Source organism: Oenanthe melanoleuca, chromosome 21 (assembly GCF_029582105.1).
Source record: "Oenanthe melanoleuca isolate GR-GAL-2019-014 chromosome 21, OMel1.0, whole genome shotgun sequence".
In the NCBI taxonomy this organism is placed as follows: domain Eukaryota; kingdom Metazoa; phylum Chordata; class Aves; order Passeriformes; family Muscicapidae; genus Oenanthe; species Oenanthe melanoleuca.
Genome location: NC_079354.1, coordinates 425,568 through 450,156, shown reverse-complemented (window position 1 = coordinate 450,156; position 24,589 = coordinate 425,568). Strand labels below are relative to the sequence as shown.

At 48.2% G+C, this 24,589-nt stretch overlaps 1 protein-coding gene across 1 annotated transcript; it reads right to left on the bottom strand.

Annotated features, from left to right (window-relative positions):
- Positions 1–3,096: 3,096 nt before the first annotated feature.
- HP1BP3 (heterochromatin protein 1 binding protein 3) lies at positions 3,097–22,608 on the bottom strand. Its single transcript, XM_056508169.1, has 13 exons — positions 22,505–22,608; positions 15,848–16,045; positions 15,336–15,438; positions 13,949–14,099; positions 13,453–13,612; positions 12,315–12,458; positions 11,416–11,496; positions 9,544–9,698; positions 8,744–8,834; positions 7,922–8,081; positions 5,994–6,105; positions 4,928–5,062; positions 3,097–4,211 (listed from the first exon to the last, which is right to left on the bottom strand). Exons 2-13 carry the CDS (start codon positions 15,941–15,943, stop codon positions 3,926–3,928), a joined length of 1,674 nt encoding a protein of 557 aa, XP_056364144.1. The 5' UTR covers positions 15,944–16,045; positions 22,505–22,608; the 3' UTR covers positions 3,097–3,925.
- Between the last annotated feature and the right edge of the window lie 1,981 nt (positions 22,609–24,589).

The window sequence follows — 24,589 nt, the reverse complement described above, 5'->3', positions numbered from 1 at the left end:
CCTGCCCCCCCGTCCCCTGTTTCCAGCCCGCTGAGCCCTGGGGAGGTGCTGCGGTCCCTGCGCGGAGCTCTCCACGTCCTGGCGCCAATGCAGATGTCCCCAGGTCCCGGCCCCAATAAAATGGTGCAAACCCCAGCACAAGGGTTCCAGCATCCTGACCGCACATCCTCTGTTCCTGAGCTCCAGGCGAGGGTCCGTGTCCCCACTCCCAGCAGCATGCAGGCAGCCCCCCCACGTCCTGATCCCAAAGGTGAGGGTCCCCAAATCCCCACCCCAAACCTGATGGATGCAGTGCCCACATTCCATCCCCAAACAAAACCCAAGCAATCCCTGCATGTCGAACATACCCCCCAAGTGAGGTGCCTGCAGTCCCACACCCCGAACTCCAGCAAGGTTTTGGGGTTCCCCCACATCCTCCCCCTCCCATCCTCCATCCCACTTCCCGCTGGCCATGCAGCACCGAGACCCCTGGGGTTCTCCAGGGGTGATCCCAAAACACCTGCGATGAGGGCAGCGGATTTGGGGGTGCTTTTTGGTCCAGAGCAGCCACGGAGAAGTGCGCCTGGCCCTTCTCCAGCCACCCAAAGGGGGCTTGTGCTCCAGAGCCCGGGGCCGGGCTGAGACCGGCGCAACTCGTATCAGAGACCCCGCCGCAGCCGCCTGGTGCAAACGCGTGGAAAGGGGGAGGGGGTCCGGCCGCCCGGCGCATCCTAACGGTGGCGGGGTCCCTGCGGTGCCGTCTGCCCATCACAAGAACAGGTTGGCCCCTCTCCCTCCTCGCACAATTTGGGGGTCTCTCCCCCCCCCCCAGCCAATCCGCGGACAGGCAGCCCCCAAGCCCCGCCCCCCTTTCCCCACGCTTCATTTCTCAATGGAGCCCCCAGCCCACCGGCCACCCTGGGGGTCCCCAAGGGAGGGATGCTAACCCCCCAAATTTCGGTGATGTGCGACACCAGGCACCAAGCATCCCCTGGGACCCCCATCCCGCTGGACCCCCCCGGCTCACGGGCAGTTCTAGCTCGGATGGCTCCGGAGAAACGCAGGTGAAAAATTCCCGTTGCTCCGGCTCTCGGCCTCCGCCGCTTGTTTTTCCTTCGCCGGTGGCTCCTCCGGCAGCTCCGGCCGCGGCGCAGGGATGCTCGACCCGTGGGTGTCAGGCCCAGGCCCCGGCGAGCCGGAGCCCACGGAGCCCACGCCGGGCACGGGGCAGGCAGCAAACTCCCATTTCCTGCCTCCGATCTGCCCGCGATGAATCACCGCAATTTTCCTCCTCGGTTCTCTCCGTTTCTTGGAAGCGACGGCGAGCAGGAACGCTCGCTCGGGGTTTTGGAAAACGCGGCGGCAACTGATTTTCTCTGCGTCTTTTGCCGTCCCCTCCGGCGTGCCCGGCGGAGCAGCGATTTCTAACCCTGACACGTACACACGTGGCTGCTCGCTCGCCACCCCCTGCCCTGACGCTCAGACCCTCTCACCTCAGTTTCTACATCCCCTGTGGAGTTTTTCCCACTGCTGTCTGCTTTTGCCGGGAAAAAAAATGAAGAGGGGTGGCTCTGGGCTCCCTGCAGAGCAACCGCGTAACCCAGAGCCTCCCTCACACCCTCCGGGCCAGCCGAAGGAAGCTGCCCCCAATCCCAGGGACAAGCTTGGCTCCTGGAATGGGAAAGCAGAAGTTTGGGGAGGAGATGGGGTCTAACCCTCGGGGCTCCATCCAAAAATCCCTGTCTCGTGCCCCAGCAATCCCGAGGGGGTGAGGAAAAGGGTCTGACTGGCAGCATTCAACCCTTGGCTCACCACCAGCACCAGCTGCTTCAAGACACCGTGAGCTGTGATGGCAGAGCCACCCGATCATCGACAGTGGAGAAACCGTGGAAGAAAACAAAAAAAACAGGACAGATGGGGCTGAAGAAACAGCATAACGGAGCCCAGTCTGGTCAGGAAGCAGAGACTGGGGAAGGGCGAGCGGCAGAACCGGCACAAACCCCCCAGAAGGCGTTTGCTCTGCTGGCAATGAAGACTTTCCCACTCAATTCCAGTCACTGCACCTGGGAAGAAAGGATCACTCCTTTGGACTAAATACAACCAACCCTGTGACTTTTTTATGGCTCGGTGTGCAGAAATCACTTAATTCAAACCACAGCCAGAGTCTGGTGATGACCAAGGTTTTGGCACAACTCTTAATTCAAGGTGCTCCTGCTTGGATGTGAGAAATCTGTGTCATCCAGAGCAGTGTTTTAATAAATACCCATGAGATTTTTGGTGTGGGAATACCATTTGGAAGAGGGTTGAAAAGGTTGAAAACTGCCCAGCATTTGGGTGAAGACTCCTTGTCTCCATAAACGTGCTAGCACTGAGAAGTTTCTTGATTCATCTCACCACAACACCAACAAACCCCACGGCTTCAGTACAAGCAGCCCAGGAACAAGCCATTCACTGACGTTTCTAATTGCTTTACATCCCTGTGGATCATTCTTGGAACAGAGCTTTCACTCTGTTTCCCATCAGCTGTGATTTTTAACCTGCTGTTTGTACCCTTCTTACAGGGTTTGGAACAATTTAGGCCATTTCTATAGGAATTTTTAAACTCTCAGTTAGAGGTAGCACACTGAGACAGCAGGTGAAAAGAATAAATTCAATGAAGCTGTTTTCTCCCTCTCTGTGTAATTCCCCTCCTCACAGCTCTTTGCAGCAGCACGGTGGAGACAGTCAGGCCCCAGCGGCATCACTGCCGTGGGCACAGCAGAGCAGGGACATGGCCAGACGTGCTCTGAAGGCAGGTGCTGCTCTGGTGAGCAGAGCAAGGAGAGGTTTCAGCTGGGTTTTTTTGTCCTCACTGATCACTGACAAGGGGAGAAGAGGACCAGCAAGAGGTTCCAACTGAGCTTTTTTCCTCACTCACCTTTGTCTCCAGAGAAACCAAGGAAGAAAAGGGTCAGGAGTTGGTCCAACTACCGAGCTTGGCAGCAGCTCAGATTAAATCACGCTGTCTTTGAACAAAGATCTGCCTCTGCAGCAAGCTGTGGTGACTGTATTCCCTTCTCTCTACCTTTCCAGGGGGAGAGGCTGGGGCGAGGAGAGAATGGACACAGAAGGCAGGCCTGGAATCTAGTTTCATTTTATTTTAGCAAACCGCATGTTCTTCACTTATCAACATTTCTACATTAGCAATTTTATAGCTCTCCAACTTCTCTTTAAAAAAGGGTAAACAAGAGGTGACAAACTCAGGCTTTTCATCTCTTAAAAAATTTGGAAAGCTGGATTCAAGAAGACTTTGATATATTTTGGTTTTAAAGGTAACAGATGTGGTGTGGAAACACTAATTCAAATCACCCACCTAACCAAGAGCTGCCCCTTTTGGAACCCCTCTGGCACCAGACCCTCAGGAGATGCTGAGAATCCAACTCAGCAGCCACCCCCAGGCCCGTGGCTGAGGAAAGCAGCATCCTGGGACTCAGTGCAAGTGCTGTATGCACACAGCTCACCTTGGCATGCAGGGATCTAGGGAGGACTCCTCTGCCACGGCACCTTCTCCTAAAGAATCACATTCCCCCTTCATCCTGTTCCTGCTTCTAAAGATACAATGATCTTCTTTGAAGAATTGTTTTAAAAGCCAACCCTCCCCCCGAAACCCACGTGGAACACCATAAATGTACAGATTAGAGATGTCCTAGAAAAGTCCTAAAATTATTGCAGAAAGTAAAGATGACTCGTTCCAAGGGAGGGGCGGGCACGAGGCACAGCATTGAGATCTAACAAATCCTCGGGTTGGTTTGATTTAGTTTTCAGCTTTTCCCCATCATTCAAGAAAAAAAATTTAAAAAAAAAATTAAAGAAGTGTTTAAGCATCAGAACTAAAATACAAATGCACGTTGACTTATAAAACAAGATTGTGGATTTGACCATGGGATTCCCTGACACTGGAAACATTTTACTTTTTTGCCCGGAGAGATTTCCTCATGGTGGATTTGCCCTTGGCAGAGGGTTTCACTTCCTTCCTCCCACTAGTTGCTGGTTTCTTGGAAGAGCTGCCACCAGAGGCTTTCTTGATGGCTGGGGCTGCTGGTTTGGCTTTCTTAGCAGGGGTTTTGACCTTGGGAGGGGGCTTTGCCTTGCCCCGGCGGGCGGTGGGGGTTTTCCTTGGCTTGGGTTTGGACTCTCTTCGCTTCATCGGAGGGGCCCTGCTCCGGGCCTTGGGGGGGGGTCTCTTCTGCATCCTGTCAGGAAGAGACAGCACAGGAGCTCAGTGGAGGCACAAACGGTACCCAGAGCAGAGCTGCTGTCAGCAATTTGCATAAATGAAACACATCTTGGCATCTTGGAATTTGCCAGCACATTCCATGAGCTAAATCTCAAAGAGCAAGAGCTCCTCTGGTAGCTCTATACTGAGCACCTCCCATCACCACAGAGCTGCCATTGAGGCTTCCAACCCCCCTTTGTTAGGCAAATAGACATATAAATAATGACAGTGAATCAGTCAGCTGTCAGAACCATTAAGAGCCCTAAGCACTATCTCTCTTCTCTGAATGGGATTTTATTACTTAACAAACAACACTCATACTAAGTCCAAATTCTGAGTGAGGCAGGTCTCATATCTGGCTACAGAGCTCCAAATAATTACTGTAGGGAAGAATTTTTTTAAGGAAACAATAAATACAAAAAAATCCATGTGAAACATCACACTTTCTAAAGCAGGTGACTAAAGACAACAAAAAGAATAAACACAGGAGAAAAAGAGGAGAAAAGATGAATTATAGAATGGGGAGGTCAGTATCTCTGGAATAAGGAATAATTAGAAACTTCTGCCAACACCTGTGAGCAACAGCCCTATGGATAGGTGACCACACCAAGACGCACACCTGAGCTCCCTACAAGCTGTGATAAGACACTTATTTCATCCAAAGGAGCCCACTCATCTCTCATGCTACCATACCTCTTCTTTGGTGGTGGCTCTTCCTCCTCAGACTCTTCCTCTTCAGATTCTTCCTCCTCAGATTCCTCCTCTTCTTCCTCATCAGATTCCTCAGAATCCTCATCCTGCTGCTTCTCTGGATAGAGCACATCTGGGCTACAAGAGGGGTCTGGTCAGAGTGTGATTTCCTTCTCAGGATACAACTCCAGAGCGGGCAAGGCCTGGGAAACCCTGGCTCTCCTCTGGCACTGCAGCTTCCCCCCAAGGTTACAGCTTTAGCCTAACCCAGAAATGCCCCCAGGAATTCTGTGATTGCTGTTGTCCCAAACCAAGGCTATTCAGTCTCTGCAATGGCAAAACCATGACAGCCTAGGAATGCACCAGCCCTAAGCTGTCCCTTCTCCATTTCTATCCCTCGTTGCTCCTTCCCTGCAAACTCAGGGAGAGAAACATCAAAGGGGCAGAATCAGCCTCCAGCAGCTAAGTGTGGCTGAAGCTGTGGGTGCTCCTGTGTGCAATAAAGGCAGCTGGGGAGCAGGCACTTCAATGACTGTGCTGCCACTTGGCTCCTCCAGGGACACCAAGGCCTCATCCCTGGGCTCCACATGGCCCAGCACAATATCAGCTTGCAGCAGCAGAAGAAAGGCTGGTTTAGACTCAGAGCAGCTAATCTAGGTCATCCTCCCTCCTCCCACCTCTCTTCCCTCAAGGAAGGAACAGCTGGGTCCTGCTCCTTCCGAGCATCCTGGCATGGAGAACCCACCCCACTCTCTGCTCAGGTGAATTGGTTTTAGCACAGAACACTTGAACAGCCCAGCCTGCAACAAAAGCAGCATAACAGACTACCTGAGAATATGAACCCAGTATGTCTACTGCCCTTAAAAACTTCCCTTGCTATTGTAGTCAGCTTTCTGTTCACCCAAGTAATGCCACTATCCAGAGCATAATGGGGTGACAATGTGGCAGTTCACCAGTGATTAAACCCCCCACAACATCTCTGTAAATAGGAGGTTGGCTTATGAATTTCAGCTCTGCTACCTGAGCTGTACAAAACTTCTCAACATCATTTTACAGACAAGCTCTTTACCTGGGATAATAAGGGAAGCAAAGTTGAAAGGTTCCACTGAAGCCCTTCCCAGAAATTTGCTCCATCCAGCCATTCTTCTCACATTTCTGCAGAGTTCTCTTCAGCAGATGCACTGTGAAAAAGAAATCAGAGAAAGGTTGTGTTACTATCTTAATCCTCTTGTCTGATCTCACTGCTCTCTGCTGTGCCCTCTGAAATGGCTCCTTCACAAATCATTTGACATCACCATGTAACTACCTCTGGCCAAATTTAACCCAAGTCTCAGACTGCCCTCTAAAATGTATTTTAAAACAAGCCTTCTACCTTGTTTTTGATTTCCTCATGTTCTGTATGTTGTATGTGCTGCGTCCTTCCCCATACTGTGGTTTGCTTTTTGTTTTGTTTTTTAAAGGGTAAAAATATTTGGTCTAGAAATACAACAAATGAACTTTTTATTCCAGTCTTTTATTCCAGACTTTCCATTGTGTACTGTATAAGTATTGCAACTCAAACTGTGCAAGTAAGGGGATCTTTATCTCTCACAAAGGGCTTGGGTTGTTCAGTCTGTTCAGAACCATTTTCAGCTGGCTAGGGGGACTATTTACATATTGAGCTCTCAGGCAAAAACAAGGTTCATTTTTAAGCATGTTCCAAAGTTTTTATAACCACAAGGCTGGTTTTACTCTGGGTGTCAAAGGTGAATAACAGCAGGTAAAGAATTTGACTCCAGTCAAGTCCAGTTCTGAGATGAGGCAAAAACTGGGGAGGAGAGCAGAGCTCTGCAGTGTGTACCTGCCTGCTTTCACATCTCACCAGATCTTCCTCCAGCTGCTCTCAGAACATAGCAGAGATCATCAAAATTCTTTTTAGGTAACGGAAGGAGAAAGAAAACAACAGATTGCTAGCTGAGATTTCCTTATTGGCCTTGCAGGAGTGACAAGCACTGGAGGCTGGCTCAACACAGGCCCTGAGGACCAGGGACATTTCCAATGGGCCTCAAAATAAACCATGCAAGGCCTTAGGAAGCCTGGAAGCTCTTTTCCCTGCCCTGAGATTAACAAGTCACACTCAACATCAATTTCTAATTGGCAGAAGGCCTCAGGGCACCTTCTTCAGCCCTGGAACCTGTGCTGTGTGTCAGTAACCCTGCACCAAACAGCTGTGCTGATGCTGTGCTCCAGCTCCAGACAAAGACTGTGGGATCAGCAATCTCCTCTCTGCTCCTGAGGAATGGCACCAGCTCAGTGACACCACAGTAACAAACTGATCTATGTTCAGGTTAGAGCAGAGACCGCTGTGAGCTCAGCCTGTCTCAGCTGACCTCCCTCATCAACCAACTGCATCAGGGCTCAGGCCAAATAACCCAAATAAGCCATCAGAAGATCTGCTTGAAAGCCTCTGCTCAGGCTAAAGTCAAACCAGACATTGGTGTCGCTCCTGGGAACAAAGACATGCCACATCTCCCTTCCAAATAAAATACAACTGGCTTCTCTCTGTATTTGCTTGACCTTTTAAAAATCAGATGCAAAGTAGGGCCTCAAACAAATCAGTAAGAGGGGTGCTCATAAATTTTTTTTAAAAAGTTAAACTACACAAGTTTTCTAAATAAAAAGCAATAAGGAACTGCACTGATGCCAAGCTGTCCTTTTCAAAGCAGAGAGATATGAAATCAACTTGGTGATTTAAGAACAATAAAGTACTTAAATACCATTCCCCCTTCCTGGCTATAGAAAAGAGAATTGTGCATTCTGTCTCAGGAACTGGCCTTTGTCTGGCTTGAAAGGGACTGATGGGAATTAAAACCACAGAGCATCTCTGCAGCACAAAGAGCTGAGCAGCTGCAGCTCCCTGCAAGCTCAACAGAGCTAAAGGTGGTGCACAGGCACATCTGCAGCTGCAGGACTCTCTCAGTATGCAGAACAGAAGTGGTGCAGGGATCAGTACTTTACCCTGGAAGTTGGAGTTGGTCCCTGGGTAATTTTCCAGGATATACTTCTTCAGCGCTGTGGTGGAGCAGGTCTTCGGTTCGTTCATGGCCGCAATAGCAGACAGGATGGCATCTTCCATCAGAGTCCCACCCAGCAGGGGCTTCTCCCCTGATTTCTTCAGCTATTTTCCAAGGAGGAAGAGAAAAGCATCAAGACAAAATTCTCCCAAACCAGGTCAGGACAAGCTCCTCTGCACCAGGTGGGTCGGCGCTCCTGCATTAGCACAGATACGTTTAATATTAAAACACTGCACAGGAAACGCTGCTCTCCCAGCTGTAGGTGGGAGGACAGGCCTAGTCAGTCAGCTGGCCTGTGGGGCTTTATCAGCAATGCCTCACCCCAGCCCTCAAATATACTGCAAGGATGTGGCAGTCTAAGGGACTATTGCTCAGGGGAGGAAAGAAAGCAAAATAAATCACAACTTCCTCCATCCCACGGACCAAATGTACTCTGCGGCACACCCGTGAGTAAAAGATGTCACAGGCATCTGGGGTACCTGCTGCACTTCCAGTGAGGGATGGAAAGGAAAGCTTACCCCACCAGTTCCCCTACTGTGCTGGTGAGTCAGAGCTGAACAGTGCATGCAGCACGCTCAGCAAGGGAACAGGGGTCTGCTCCTGAAATGGAGACCAAGAAGAGAACCAGAGTCCTGCTGCTTCATAGCTGGACAAGCTCTGAGCATGCCAGGCTGCTGAAGAAAGGGCTACCCAGTGAAACAGGGGATAGGGCGTAGTAACTGACATCCAAGGCTTGTGGTGAACAGAGATGAACCCAGTCTCTGACCTGGAATGTCCCAGATGCTCCCTTCCCTGTGATCTGCTCTAACTGGCCCTTCTCTACAGCTCTCTGCAGGGCATTCTTCAGCAGCTGGGGTCTGAAACAAAGGAGGAGAAAGCTTTACTGACACACACTGACAGCTCCAAAAACAAACAGAGGAACAGTGCTTTGCAGCCTGTGAGCAGACAAGCACTTAGAGTGTCTCCTATATGCAGCCACTTGAAATGGAGACCTGTCAGGGAGGCTTGGTGCCCGGGCTGAACACGGCACCACGGGCTTGGTGTCACGGCAGCGCCGGCAGCTCCGGGCACACGGCCCTGGCACGGATCCACTCACCTTGGGGAGCACATGTGGACGTGGTGGGCACTCAGTCAGTTCACAGGCAAACAAGGGGCTGACAAAACCCCATTAGAGATGACACACAGGATTTTCCTAGTTTTGCTTTCCAAGCCTCAACTCATTCCGTACAGGTCAGCTTAAAGGTTACTGTACGTATGTGCTGACTAAAGCATCCAGATCCAAGGGGGATGAGACCCCAAGGAGAGCCCTTCACATCCAGGCAGTAAAGGGATGTGAGTGTGGTTAAGATGTGCAGAGCAGCGCTGCTGGTGCTGTCAGGAACAAAGATGAGATGTGGAGGGATGCAGGAAAAGGCACAGTTGTTCCTCAAGCTTTCCCACAGACCCTGCAACTTGGAGCAGCATGCGGCTTAAATACCAGATTGAATCATTGTGAAACAAGATAGAATGAGAGGAAGGCCAAGTTTCCCCAAATCCTCTGCTTGCTAAAGCAACTTCAGCACTTACCTTACATCTACTTTGAGTTTGGGGTAATACTGAGACACGTATTTCTTGATCAGGCTGTAAGAAGCTTCCTTGGGCTCACACAGGCGGGTGAAGGCCAGTGGCAGGACATCCTCCAGCTTCACCTGCTGCTCTGCACTCAGAGCCGAAGTACTTTTCTGAAATACACAGACTTTTATCAGCAGGGCCTAAAACTCTGGGTTTCTGAATCAACAATACACATGTGGGGATAAGTGCTCCTGACACTGGCTGCTGAGCTGGAAAGTCAGATGCTGTAAGGCAGTTTTTTAACAACTTAAAATGTTTTGCTTAAGAGATACACAGCAAATCTGGCTGAATTTTCATAGGAGTTTTAGGAAAACTTTACAAATACAAATTGCTGAGTATCTAACATCTCTATTTTAAATTATTTTCCTCCTCTTGCTATAGATGTTTTTCTCTGCCACCCTTCAGTGAGACAGTAGAAAAATCATAAAATCACAGAATTATTCAGTCTGGAAAAGCTTTCCAAGATCATCGAGTTCAAACATTAACCCAGCACTGACATAGTTACCACCAGACCATGTCTCCAAGTGCCACATCTGCAGGTTTTTTTAAGATTTGGTGACTCCCTGGATCCTCTGTGCCAATGCTTTACAACTCTTTCTGTGAAGATGATGATACATGCTGACACGAAACGTAAAACTCATCAAACAGGACCTGTTTACACAAATCAAGTCTTCCCCAAAATGAACAGCTAAACAGGAGTCCTTTTTTTTTTTTGAAATAACACAGTAAAATCTTCATTGAAGCCAACATTCCACTCTGAGTTTTCCTCCACCCCTTTTGTTACTGTGACAGGGGACAAGCAGGGAAAAATGGTCTGTTCTTTATAGAGAAAATGTGCTGAAGTTCAGTGATTTGATACTGAACAGCCGCTCTGCAAACAGTGCACTGGGTGAGGGAGCTGCTCCCCTGCCAGCTGAACTCATCCAAAACATTTGTTTTGCTGCAACCCCGAGAAAGTAACTGGGAACAAAGACACCCATATGCTGCAGAGAGTCAGCAGGTATCAGCTGCCTTGCTCACACTTCTCTTGGAGCCAGTGAGCTCTGCTTAAAAAGTTCCACTGCAGTTAGTTTCCTCCAGGGCACTATACCAGGTGTGTGAACATTTCCTTCCGTTTTAGGGCTTTTGGTCTCCCCAGGAGGCAAGAGATGACCACCAAGATGTTATGTGTCTAACTTCAGCTGTCTAATCCTAAGGGATTGGCTACTCCTGCTAAACATTTTGTAACTGCAGTGTTAGGAACGTGTTTCACACACTCAGCACAGCACGGAGCAGAGATCAGCAGTGCTGGAACCACAACTAATTGTGAAGCTCAAAAAACCATCCCCTTCACATTAGTATCCAACATCACCCAGCATCAGTGGCTTTCTTTCAGAAGCCTTATAATATCTTCTTCTTCTTCCCTGTCCTCAGAGCTGATGGGAAAACACTCCCCTCAGTCCTAAAGACTGGAGTCTTCCCTTTATCCACATAACAGATAAAACACACACAACAGTAGCATAAAAGTCTCTTCCAACACTGGAGAGGCACCTCTCTCTGCCTGGTAAAGACAGAGAAAGAGCTTAATGGATATTCAGTGTTCTGCCTCTGAACCAAAGCCTAGGGGGTTAATGTAAACATTTTAAAACTGAGATTTTGATCATTTGACTTGGGTTTCATTCCTCATAGTAGCTTTCTGATTCTGATACCAGTGGGATGGGAGTTTTAACCACTGTACTTGGGGAGAAAAACAGCAAGGAGGAGAACACTGGGTTGAGAACATTGGGTAGGCTACATGTGCTTCAGTGCAACACATTTCAGAGTGTTGTTTAAAATTATCCATCTTACCTTTCTGTCTCTGGCTTTTGGAACAGTTTTTCCTGCATTAGACACCACCACAAAGCTCCCAGAAGCTCCCTTTCCTTTCACCTGGTTCAAGAGAAAGTCCATTTCAGTCCCTAACAGAGTAACTCAGAATACTAATAACCTGAGAGGGACTTGCTGACATTATGATGCAGATTTTGAATGCACTGTCACCCTGCAGTGGGTTTTTATGGCAGAAGCCTGATTTGAACCCACTGAAACTTGAGTAAGATCAGAAGCTGCAGCCAGACATTGGGATATATTCTGCTATCCTGACCAGGAGATCCTGACAGATAACACAGGCATAAATTACAGTGTTAAAACCCACACTTCTGCAGAAGTGACCCTGCTGGACTCACATGCTGCTGCAATGCTGTGTGGCACAACACCCATAAACGACCAGGAATTGCACACAAACCAATGTACCAAGTATGTGACTGACACAACAGTGCTGAAGTCCTGCCAGTGTCCAACAAAGCAGAGACACAGGTTGATGAACCTCCACGAGGGAAAACATGCTCATTCCACACACCTTCTAATGTAGTTGAGAAATTCCTATGCAGTTCCCAGAATCATGGAATGGTTTTGGCTGGAAGGGATCTTAAAGATTACCCAGTTCTAGCCCTGCCATGGGCAGGGAGGGACATCTTCCAGTATCCCAGGTTTCTCCAAGCCCCATCCAACCTGGCTTTGAACACTGCCAGGGATAAGGCAGCCACAGCTTCTTTGGACACCCTGTGCCAGGGCCTTCCCACCCTCACAGGGATCATTTTCTAGTCCTATTCTCTGAAGCCATTCCCCCTTGTCCTGTCATTCCAGGCCTTTGGAAATAGTCCCTCTTCACCAATACCATCTCCAGTGCTGCTCCACAAAGCAGCTCTTACCTGCCTAATGATTCCCCTCTCCAGCTCCCTTTTCAGTGCCTGCTTCAGGAGGTATCCCCTCCTCTCCAGCTCCAGGGAAGGGTATTTATGGATGATGTATTTCCGTATTGCAACGACCGAGGCGCCGCTCTTCTGAAAGCAGGCCTGAAACAGAAACAAAACATCAGAAACTACCTACACTGGAGTTATCCTGAGTAGGGTGGAAGAACAGAGATTGGACTGATGCACACAGGCCACCACAGATGCCAGGGCTGGCCTCTTCTCCACTATGAATCAAGTGTGGGACACTAACAAAATACTTAAATTTCCCCTTCAGAGTAGCTGGCGAACAACACAAACAGCACAAAAGCAGCACAACAAGCACATATCTACTACTCTGCTCTGAAACACTCACATGGAATGGCTTAAAATACAAAACAGTCACATTTTGGTAATGCTGCACAACTGAATTACTAACATTTTATTAATGCCAGACAGAGTAAACATTAAGCCAGAACAACCTGCCAATTATTTTTTTTTAAGAAGATGGAGGATTGACATAAGTAAAATAGCAAAATGTAAAGTGAAGTTCATTTTTTTGAAGATGGATGGAAAGGCCATCTTGCAATTAAGGCTGGTGGAGTCCACCCTCCTCTGAAGTGAGCAACCAAGTCTTGAGGGGAGAGTTGCAGCACAGCTACAACAGCAGAGATCTCCTCTTACAATAAGGAGGGATAAAGTAAACCAAGACCACTTTGGAATGCAGGTTTACAGTATCTCTGTTTTCCCTGAGTTAGTTATTGCCAAAAGAAAGCACATGTATCAAATAAATGGTTGAATCCAAGTAAATGGAGTTAAATGTGGCTAGGATGCACAGCAAACAAAATTATGACAGCAATCAAACAGGTCATGCCATCCTAGCTGTTCCTCACAATGCAGTTAGGGAGGGAAACAAATCCTAAACAAAGAAATCAGCTCTAGGGCCCCTCATCATCCTCATGGACTCACACGTCAGCTCCAGGCTTCCAGGCACAAGCATACCCACCTTCCACACTCAGCTTCCTGCTAACACACAGCACTGTGACCCACACCTCAGCAAGCTGCAGTTGTGTGGTTTAGGATGCAAACTGAATAAAAGGCACATTTGTGTCCTGCTTACCTTGATGGCCTCGGTTAAAATCGCATCCATTTTGGGCCGGGAGGTGGCTGCCATCTGGGTCTGCTTCTGTGCCCGAGCCAGCTGGCTGGCAGAGAGCGTGGCCCACGCAGGGATGGTCTTCTTCACCTTCTTCTCCTTCTCCTTAGACTGATCCTTCTCACTTGGGGAAAATACAGGGCCACGGTAAGAACGAAGCACTAAAACAAGCCAATTAACAGGACAAAGCCCAGAACATCTGACATTATTTAAATTAAGGTAACTTAGGGACTATTTTGAAGTTTCTATTAGTAAAAAAGAGACCTTCTATTGCTATTCAGCCTCACATGTTTGAGAACAGCAGCTCCACGTGATCAGTAGCTTCTTCCTTAGAAGTATCTTAAGAGGCACCTTAAGGCACTCATCTTCCTTTTCTCTCCCACTATCGTTTTCTCTGTAGAGCCTGACTTCCCTCAGCACCCTATGCAAATCCCTGAGTTCAGCACCAAGTATGCCTTACTCCTTTTTGGTTTCTTCTGAGGACTTTGTTTCCTCCTTCCCTTCATTCTCAGGTTCCTTTGGCTGTTCTGCTTCACTGGATGCAGCAGGTAGGGTTTCAGTCTCTTGCTCCTCTCCAACAGAGGCAGATTCCTCAGAGGTGACTTCTGCATCTAGAAAATGTGAAAAAGCATCAAGCTGGTCCAAAACCAGCTTTTATTCTTTAAGAAGGTAGAGGGGAAAAAAGCCAAACCTAAGAACACATCACCCCATTACTTATTTCCCACCAATTTATTTTCACTAACTTAAATGCATTATTTAAAAGAAATTTTAAAAGTGAAGAAAAGTAATGAAAAGAGCTTCAATAAAGGTGCAATCAGACCTGAAATGCCAGAATAACTGCAAACAACATAATGCAACATTTTATCAATAACCAGTTCCAACAGTGTTCTCCTCTTAACTCCACAAGCTGCTGTTGCAGACAGGCCTAAGCCTGTCTAAGAAGTAGCTTTGCTTATGACCCAGTTGTTTTCAAACACAAAAGCACCTGAAGAATAATTGCAATTTCCATCACATTTTCCCAGACTTGGCAAAGCTTTAGGTGGCATGTGCATTGGCAGGAGCACTTGTATATCAGAAGGATCAAATCCAGTCGGAAATCAACTTACCAAGGAAATAAAAAAATACATAAAAGCATATTTAGCTGAGAACAGGCCTTAGATAGCGGGCTGCCTATTAGATAAAATGCATATAAACTGAAAGTCCACACTCTCTGGACAAAGAACTGCCCACCAACATTGCTCTGTGCAGCTTAAGCATTTCTGGTACATTCCTGTGCTGTTTTCCCATGGAGGCATTTATACACAGTAAATTAAGAGTCAGTTTTGTAGGTAGGTTTTATATTTGTGACACCAAAGAGACAAAGTCAGTGAAACCAATTGACTGCAGTAGTGAAATGACACAGTCTGGGACACTGAGGCCAAGCTGCTAAGACAGCCACATTAATATCAGGCTAGATTGCACAACATGTTGCGGTAAAACATTTTTTCCCAGAAAAACAGAAAAAAAAATGAATACTCTCTTTTTCCATTCATTAACTCCACCTTTTGATCTCAAATCATCTTTGTGACACTACTGAAACTTCATAATTTCTTTACCCTAAAGCATGTGCAAACTTAAATGGGATGATATTTAGCCATATTTTCATGTCTGCAGTGACACAGGTTATAAAAGACAAGATAAGTGGGTTCAGACAGAAAACAGTGTCTGCAAAGCATAAATCCTGGAAAAGCCTTTGACAGGGAGACAAACACTAATAATGTTTTCATCCTGGCTGTGGAGTTTTGCAGGAGTTTCAGAGCCAGCCTATGTTTGGATATACACTAATCCCTCTAGAACTATGGCTGTACCTGCTTTGACCTCTTCCCCTTCGGCAGGTTTGCTTTTGGGAGGGGTTTCCCGGGAAGAAGCGTTCACCGAGCGACGGATTGGCATCGTGTCGTCTTCCACTTTCTACAAAAAAGCATGTGAAAATCAGCACAGCTGGAAAGAACCTGAAAGTTCTGAAATGGGATTAAAATAAATCAAAGCAGCAAAGGTAGAAATATTCTGGTTTGGATTTTTTAGGATGGTAAAAGACAGTAGCCCTCAAACCAGCTTCTTCAAAGCATACTAGGAGAGGATAGTTGCAGTTTTACAGTTTTAAAATAAATTATTTCAATTCCAAATTAAATGAGATGAGCATTTGAGGATTTTGACAGACACATCCTCTCAGGGAAAGCAGGGAAGGGGAAGCAGAGCTTGTTAGACTCCCAGCTGAGTTTCCTAGAAGCAGGGAAGAAAGAGTACTGAGTAACCTTGAGCAGGTCTGGAAGTCAAGGACTGATCCAAGGGCAAGCTTGGACAAAGGGCCAGCCCCTACCTCACTTAACTTGTCCGTGTGGATCAGCTGAGCTCCCGTTAAGAGTGGAAGCGCCTTATGATGCACGGGTTCAGCTTCAGACAGATCAGTCGACATTTAAATTAATTTCTAGCCTCAACTTCAGGTAACTGTGGAGCCCCAGGTTTTAACCCCAAGGACTTTTTCCTAATGGTTTTCACAGTGCAGTGAGGAGTCAACCTAAAGTACAGAAAAGATGTGGTGTGAAAATTAACAAAACAAAAACATCTATGTCCATGTATCTATCAAATTAAAGATTAAAAAGAAAAGGATACATGACTTACAGCTCATGACTAACACAACCAACAAGCAACACTTGCATTCAACAAAGGTGCTAAAACAGGTATGCAAACTGGAGAGCTATGGGTGGAGCAGAAATGGGAAAGGTGAAAGCCAGACCTGCCCCATTAGAAGATGGCTGAAAGATAAAAAGGCTCTTTAAGTTAAGGGCAAGCATTGATGAGAAGCAGCCATTGCACTGTGCCCTGAGTGAGGGAACTGGTCACTCAGTGACTTTGGATAAAAGCAGGAGCTGGCACATGGTGCTAAGGAATGACATCTTTACACCTGTCAGGCAGAAGATACAAGCCAAGGCCCCCCAAACTAAACCCCATGCAATTTTAAGAAATGAAGGAATCTTTTGACAAAAAAATGACAATCAGAAGAGCAGTCTCCATGCCTTCTACCAGAAAACAAGCTTGCCAAAGCCTTGCTCCAAACACATGCACTGTCATGGATAACAAATGGGTCAAGCTTAATTTAACCCTCATCAAGTCTCACCCCCTACTGCTATTATGCTTTTACAACCTTTCTTACCTGCTGCCCATCTGCCTGCACTGGTCTCTCCTAAGGAAAAGGGCTCCACTAATTCCACCACAAAACTGGGATTCATTGGCTCATTCACTTCCTCTCAGCATCCCCTTTAAAACCTCAGAAGCAAAGCCTCACCTCCAGCAAGCCACGGCTGAACCTGTCCCAGCTGCATCCAAAGATTGAGCTCCAGCCTGCCCTCCTCCCTTCCTGACAGGGAAACAGCCAAATGCCCTGTTTTCACCTGCTCTGGCTGTCTGCTTTTGCTCAGAAGGCAGGCACTTACAATAAACTTTCTCTTTTAATAGGTATTTCTGCAGCCTGGCTGTTTTCCTCTTGTACAGACCCAGCACCAGTGGGAAAACCTCTGTTTTCAAGCAGACTTGCACCACAGTTTCAGCACTGCTCTACCCATTTCTCTGTACCACATCAACACCACTTCTTGCCCAAAAATCTGGTCCTGTCATTACTCAGCAGTGGGGATCCCTACTCAGTCACAGGCAGGAACTGAACAGCCACTCTGAAAACCCACGGGGAACTGGTCCTGCCTCAGCACCAGGGAATGCAAAGCCCAACAGCACTGGATGTTTTCTTCTGAGGCAAAACAGAAAGATCAAAACACACTACATACCAAAACAAAACAAAAAAATGAGATGAATGAAGCTTTCTTGTGAAATGTCAGGATGTGAAAATATACTAATTGTCATCTAGAATATAGCACAGCACTTAAAAAAAAAACCCTGCCCTGTTTTAAGGGACCTTCCTTACCCAAGTCTGGAAAGAAAAAAAAAAAAAAAAAAAGTCACCAGGCTTCAGCTCAATATCCAGTGTTTCTTTTCTAGCAAGCAATCTAAAGCCCTTTAAGAAAATGTCAGAATTTTGAAGTGAATCCTAAAATAACCAACTACAGACTCCCCCTCAGGGAAATCAGTTGGGGGCTACAAAAGACACATTCCCTGGGATTAAACACACACAAGCCACACTGGCTGACATGGTCCTGGGGTTTAATTATTTTTAAACTGTATGACTTGCATGACACGTGCACAAAAACAGTACACCCAACTTTGACTTAAAATTCCCCAAGTTTTGAAAACCCTTTTGTTTAGATCAGTGCACAAAGCACTGGAGTCTTTTTTTCTCTCAAGAGTACAACTTAACACAGCACAATTTCTGTGCCTACAATACTCAGACAGCAGAAATACCCAGCAGAAATTCAGGCTTGGTGCATCTCCTGCTCAAAAGGCCCAGGGAATCAAAGGGGCAGAAGGACTGCAAAGCACTCATCTCCAGGGCAAGGTCAGAAGCCCCACCTCATGAGAGCATCCTCCCAGGGACTGTGCCTGCTCAGCCCGTTTCTTTCCACGGGGGCATCAAAAGTGGTTTTCCTCACCGAGTGTGAAATATCAACCACAGGTAGGTTTTGAATGTGGCAATCCAAGTGTCAGGCTGGCAGAAACTCCAACTCCCAGGGACTCAGGGTAGGGTGAGCAGGCTGAAAACAAATATGCAATGGAAAAAGGAGGAAGTGTATCCAATCCTGGGCCAGAGGGGTGTCCCCTTACTGTCACACAACACCTACGGGTGATTGATGTACTTAGATGTGACTGGGTACAAAGTACATGACACCAGCCTAGAAATGAGGTCAAAAAGGGCTAAAAAAAGCTTTTATGCACTTGCAGGTTAGAAGGCAGGGCATCAAGGGGTACAAATCCAACAACATGGCAAGTGGTGCAAGCACGAACAGCTGTTTGTTATCAGAAAGCCTTAAAAAGCAAAGTAAAACTGGGTTTAAAACCATGCTATTGATTATCAACAATTAAAACCCAGGCTATTGATTATTGACAGTTATTTATTACTCTGTAATGCAGAAGAGTATTTAAATGACTTGGAAACTGCAGAAAAAAACCACAGGATATGTTAATACTTCTGCAAATCCAAATCAAACATGTCAAAACTCATCACCTTCTAAATTGCAAGCCGCACAACTCTTTCAAGGCTTTATTCCCCTGAAATTCTCAAAGCTGCTCCCTAAAAACCCAGCCCAGGAAGCAGATATTTTGTCTAACCCTCAGAATCTACATGGACACAGTATATCATCCAGCAGCATCTCGGATACAAACGTCTGTCAGGAGTTCCCAGCTCGTGCAGTCACTGCCTGCACACCGAGGTGTTCCAGCATTCCACCTCGGGCTTTTCCAGCTTGTGGAGCTTGGCTAAGCCAGCCCAGGAGAACTAGTCATTTAAAACAGTCGAAAGTCCTGCAGATTAACAAAATATGCTATTGAATAAAGACTACAAAGTTAGTTCCAACTTCTGATCCTCATTTGTCAATCAGCTTGGGAGTTCTCCCGCACGCGGCTGAGCACAGCCGGCATTCCCATCGCTCCTGCTGCATCCAACAAGTTTTGTCCCGATCCTCAGGACCGGCATTTTCCACGAGGTGTCCCGGCTCCCTGGAATTTCCCCTGATTCAGCTCCAAGGTCTGCATTTGCAGCTCTCCTGCGCTGGAGGCTCCCAGGGCTCTGCTCCTGGCTACCTGAGCTGCACAGAGCAGCTTGTTTCAATTAACCAGGAGCAGTGGTCTAGCACACACTTCCGAGAGCTCCCCACTTGCCAGGCAGCACATTCCTCAACCTGCCTGTGCTACGGAGTCCATTTCCATCCACCCCTTCCCCGGATGGGGTTGTGGGGGAACAACAAACTCCATGTACTTTAGGGTTCAGGGGAGCACAGCAAAATAATCCTTCACACTTCTACCATCCAACCACAGAAATTCCTATACTCAGAGACCCAAATAAGGATTTTTTAAGCCTAAAGATATGTTTTAATTTGAAAACATTTTCATTCAACATTGAATTTGAGCCTCTGACTCCAAATGCCATGAATACAACCCAACTTACACCTTGCCTGTTCCGATTTTTACAGAGCACAGTAAAAACTAAACCGTGCCCTTCTGCGCACACAGATGCTGCTTTCACTGAAGGAAAAAAAAAAAAAGGGCAGGGGGAAAGAGGCACATCACTAGAGTGAGATTGATGCTCTGGCCCAGGGCTGAGCTCAGCACTTGTCTCTGTTAGCGTCCAACACCAGCAACCCCAAGCCAGCTCAATCCCCACATCTGCTTATTAAAACAGAAATAACCACCCATGCCTCACCTCCACTGTTCTTCTCACAAAGAAGCCCAGCTCAACAGAAAACCACTACAGATTTCTGATCTCTCTCCATCAATCTCTGACCTGCACAGAAGGCAGTAGGAACATACAGTTTCCGTTTGCCTGGATTATTTTCCATTCCTACACCCAGGAGCCTTTCCTCATGTCCCCAAACAGCCACAGTCAGTGAGCAATTTAAATTACACCACCATCATACCTAAAACTCATAGAAACTTCAGCCAAGGGATTAATATGAAGCAGAATTTCTGCCTGCACGGCTGTCTCAAAATAATCCATCTCCACACTGATGCTCAGAATCATGATGGTGACAAGCTCTGAGGAACAACAGTTTTTAACAGTTTTGGCTAGAATGGCCCTTGTTTCAATTCTCCACACGGCCACTGAGGGGTGAAATCACCCCCACTGGAGTGCACAGGGTTCAGCTTTAAGTTTAAAACAAGGCCAGGTCACAAAGTTAAAACAACTCCAACATGAAAACCCCCTGCTGAAAGTTTTCATAACCTTAGATAAAATAGCTGAATTCAGGATCCAACTTCATGAATTTTGACAAACTGCTGACACTTGAATGAAAATTTAGGCTGCAAATGTTACATAACAGAGTTTGAACCCTAAACAGGCCTTGCCAAGATAGAGTAAATTTAAAACCACTGTATAAACCCTCCTCCCAACTACTACTTATTCAGCTATCATTTATTATTCTACAGACAAAACTATACATTATAAAAGCCATTATCACATGGCAGTCTGTAAGAAATCTACCCACACCTCCAATTATAGTCCATCAATGTAACACTTTTATTCCCTCTCACAGAAGTTTAAATCCTCAGAGGACCCCAGGTCACTTGTAAAAAAACGGCTGCCAAAAGATTTACATGTCACTTTCTGCTGAAAGGGAAAAAACACACAGGACAAGATATTCTGAAGACAAAAACAATTCAAGGAGCTTCTGCCTTATGAATGTGCATGATGAATTGAGAAGATCATTAATTAGCAAGCTCACACAAGTAAACAAAAGAAAGCTCCAAAAGCCACTTCTTTTCCAAGGTATTTTATACCACGTTCTTCCCCCACAACAGGAATTAGGTGTTTGCCTTTTTTTTTTTTTCCCCTCTAGTCATTCCTGATTTCCAAGGATCTCCACTCTATCCAAAAATTTTTTGAAGTCTCACCTGAGGAAGGTCTGGGCTCTCCTGCCCAGTGCATCAAACACCTCCACTCTTGAACTGAACTCCCCTCCCTCCTCTCACTGCCCTCATGGAGAAGGGATGCTGCTTACAAACACAGGCACTTCCGAACCTTTCCTGCCTCAATGGGAGCTGCTTGCCAAAGAATGCTGGCCAACTCTTTCTTGAAGATGCTAAAAATACTATTTATGGTCAAAGCAAACAGAAGTCACGTGCTGGGAAATCAGACTGCAACACTTACTCAATAATTAGATAAGGACTGGAAAGTGACACACTCGCTAACCCAGAAATAATTCAGTAGGGCTCCTAAGAAGTGAGAAATACCCGAGAATCAGAGAAATACCACACTATAAACAAACTATCAGTCTCTGCTACACTGTATAAAGGAGCCAACACACCCACAATCCCACATTTTCCAACGTTTCTTCTCCAGCAATGGGCAGTTCCCCAGGGATTTGCAGACACTGGTAAGTGGGAAAACAGCTCAAACACACATGGGAAGGACTTGTTCCGAACAGTGTTCCCAGTCTGGGGCTGTCCTCAGGTGAAGCAGGTAAGGTGGTGGGGTCCCCTGACCTGGCAAGAGCCACCCCAGAAGCTGCTACTTTTCTCCTTAAATGGTTGCGATGTTTTACCTGAAAACAGCCCAGAGTGGCAAGAAGGATAACGATACAGAAATGGAAGCCTGCCCGAACAGCCTCACTCCAGACGGGAATTTAACAGCCCTCTCTGTAGGGAATGGTGCACTCCGGGGAGGAGGGTGATTAGCATTCCTTAGGCGGCTGTGAGCACCTGGGCACTCGGAAGTGCCGACAGGTCTGTATCCATCGCCATCAGCGCCCAGCGGGATCAGGGCTCTTTTAAGAAGCGGAGCCACACAGAGGTTCCCCTCGAGTGCTGGTATTTCTCGGGCCTTGAGGAAGCGAGTCAGTGCAGGCAAAAACCCAAACAACCGCACAGCCAAGCAGCCGAAAGGCGGGAAGGCCGCGGCGGGAGCCAAGGCGCTCCCTAAGTTTGTAAATAGCGATTATTTATTGTGTGGCGGCCCTGTCAGCCCCTTCCGCCGCTGACCTTCCCCGGGGCTCGCCCTGTGTCGGCGGGACGGGAGCGGCGCGTTGGAGCCCCGCAGCTCCTTTGTGCGGCTCCGCGCCCGCCAGGCCCCGCCGAGCCCGGCGACACCCGAAGCCCGGGGCCGCCTCCTCGGGCCTGCGCAGGCCCGAGCCCACCGCGACATCGCGCCATGCCCGCGCAGCGTGTCGCGACTTCCCATCACGACGCCCCCGCTCCCCCAGGCCTGTCAGGGCAGGGAGGACGGGGGGGTGGGGGTGAAGGCGCTCAGGGCAGTTCCGGGGCCCCTCCGGCGGCGTCGCCAGGCCGCCCCCGCGCCTCGCGCGCAGCACCCGCGGCCTCCCGGGCGTGGCCCCGTGTCCAGCCCGGCGCGGCGCCGGAGGCGGGCGGGACCGGGACTCACCGGGCCCGGCGGACACAAAGCGGCGGCGCCTCCAATGGCGGCGGCGGCGGCGGCGGCGGGACGGGGGGCGGCCGCGCGGGGGAGGCGGGGCCGCGGCGCGAGGCGGGGGGGCGTGGCCAGGTGGCGCCGCCGGCCAATGAGGGGCCGCGGGCATTTTTCGAAAACCGCCCCTTCCCCCCCAGCCCCACCGCCTCAACGTTGCGCGGCAGTGCGCGTGCGCGTGCGCGTGCGCGGGGCGGGGCGGGGTTGCGCACGCGCTTCCCGCCACTGCCGCGCTGAGGCGATTCCCGCCGGCTGGGGCCGCTGAGGGGCGAGAGCCGGCCCCGGGACCCGCCTCAGCCCCGCCGGGCCCTCAGCTCCGTCCCGACGGGCCCTTAGCTCAGCCCCGCCAGGCTGGGACCACGCCGCCGCCTCCTCAGCCACGCGTGGACGTGTTCCTGTGTCACCTGCTCCAGGTGACCCTGCCTTTGCAGGGCTTTGAATGGGGTCTTCTTCAGAGGTCCCTTCCAACTTTAACTATTTTGTGATTCTGTGGGTACCCGTGAATTCCCGTTTCGGAGCACTCCAGCCTGTATCACCTCCAGCTGCATCCTCTTCCCACGCTCTGCAGTATCCCCACTGCCGCCTTCTTTTTGCCTCAGCCTCTTCACCCCAATCCCTAATTAACTGTGTAATTATTGCCTGCCACGATTACACCCCAGTGTACATGATTACAGTCCCAGTGCTGAGGTCTGGCTGCAAGTTGGGAACTTTCTGTCGCAACAAGTTCTCGCATGTGGGAAAGATCCCTTTCTTGATGATGCTTTGCTCTGTTTCAGGCAGTTTTTACCTGTGCCTCCGCTGCTCAGGGTGAGGATTATCATGGCAGGGCAGAGCTGAGGTGTGACCCACACTTGTATCTTCACTGTTGCAGTAATCTCAAGGCTGTGCAGATACGCTGAGAGGTAAAAAACAGAAGCTTGTCTTGTGTGCCTCTTGCTATGCTTTTGCTTTAAGTTTACTTTATTTAGCTAGATCCATGGAGGTTCTTTTTTTTCCCTCTTTCCTTCAAAACCCACTATTTTACCTAACCCTGAGTTTAAGGTAGAACTCCTCAATTCCCTACCTACACTTATTTTCTGCCATAAGCATGCCTAGAATCACAGAATCATTAAAACTGGAAAAAACATTAAGATCATTGAGTCCAGCCTTTCCCCCAGCACTGCCAAGGCCACCACTAAACTGTGTTCTCAAGTGCCACATCCACACATTTTGCACAGCTCCAGGGATAGTGACTCCTGATACAGCACAGCATTTCATCTGCTGTCTCTTGTCTGAGCAGTTTTCTCATTTTTGTTTTCTGCATGTAACCTTTACCCATCTCCTGCCAACCTCCCTCCTCATCTGTGTTTTCACACTTTGAAGACCATATGGGCACTTACCCATTTATTTAGGCACTTTTATCCCTGGTGTGATGGGAAATCCCTCTGAGCCCTTTTAGAAGCATTTACGTTCAACGCGCTGAAGATGTGTCTTATTTCTGCAGTAAGGCCTGCTTCTGGTCCAAGCTTTTCCCAGCTCTCTAAGGTGACTATTCTAAGTTTACTACACCTGAGGATATCACCTTCTAAAGCCTTGTGAGCAAAGCCTGGCCCTGTTCAGTCTTCTCCACTCCAGATGATCCCTGCGATGTGGAGTCAAACAGCCCTGGAAGTGCCTGAGACATATGGCTTCACTTTGCTGAACATTCCTGTCTTGCCTGAGTGTGAAACAAGCCCTGTGCAACTGCAGAAAAATGTGTTCTTTGGCTTTTTTTCCCCCTGTGATGCCTCTCTGGCAGGGGGGAAAGGTAGCGCAGAGGGAAAGAAAAGGGAATGTACTCCTTTACTGCTGTTGTTTAAGACACCAAAAAGGAAAAGATGAAATCAGACCAGCAGCACTTCCTTGCTCACTGCAAGGATGTGTCCCAGCACCGGTGTAGCCACAGAGCTACAAGCAGAGGAGAAAAGCTGTTGTTGTCTCCTCCTCTGATTTTTACCTCAAAATCCATCCCAGAGAGGAAGAGCAAACCCTTCACATTCCTTACAGCCACACTCTGGGATCACA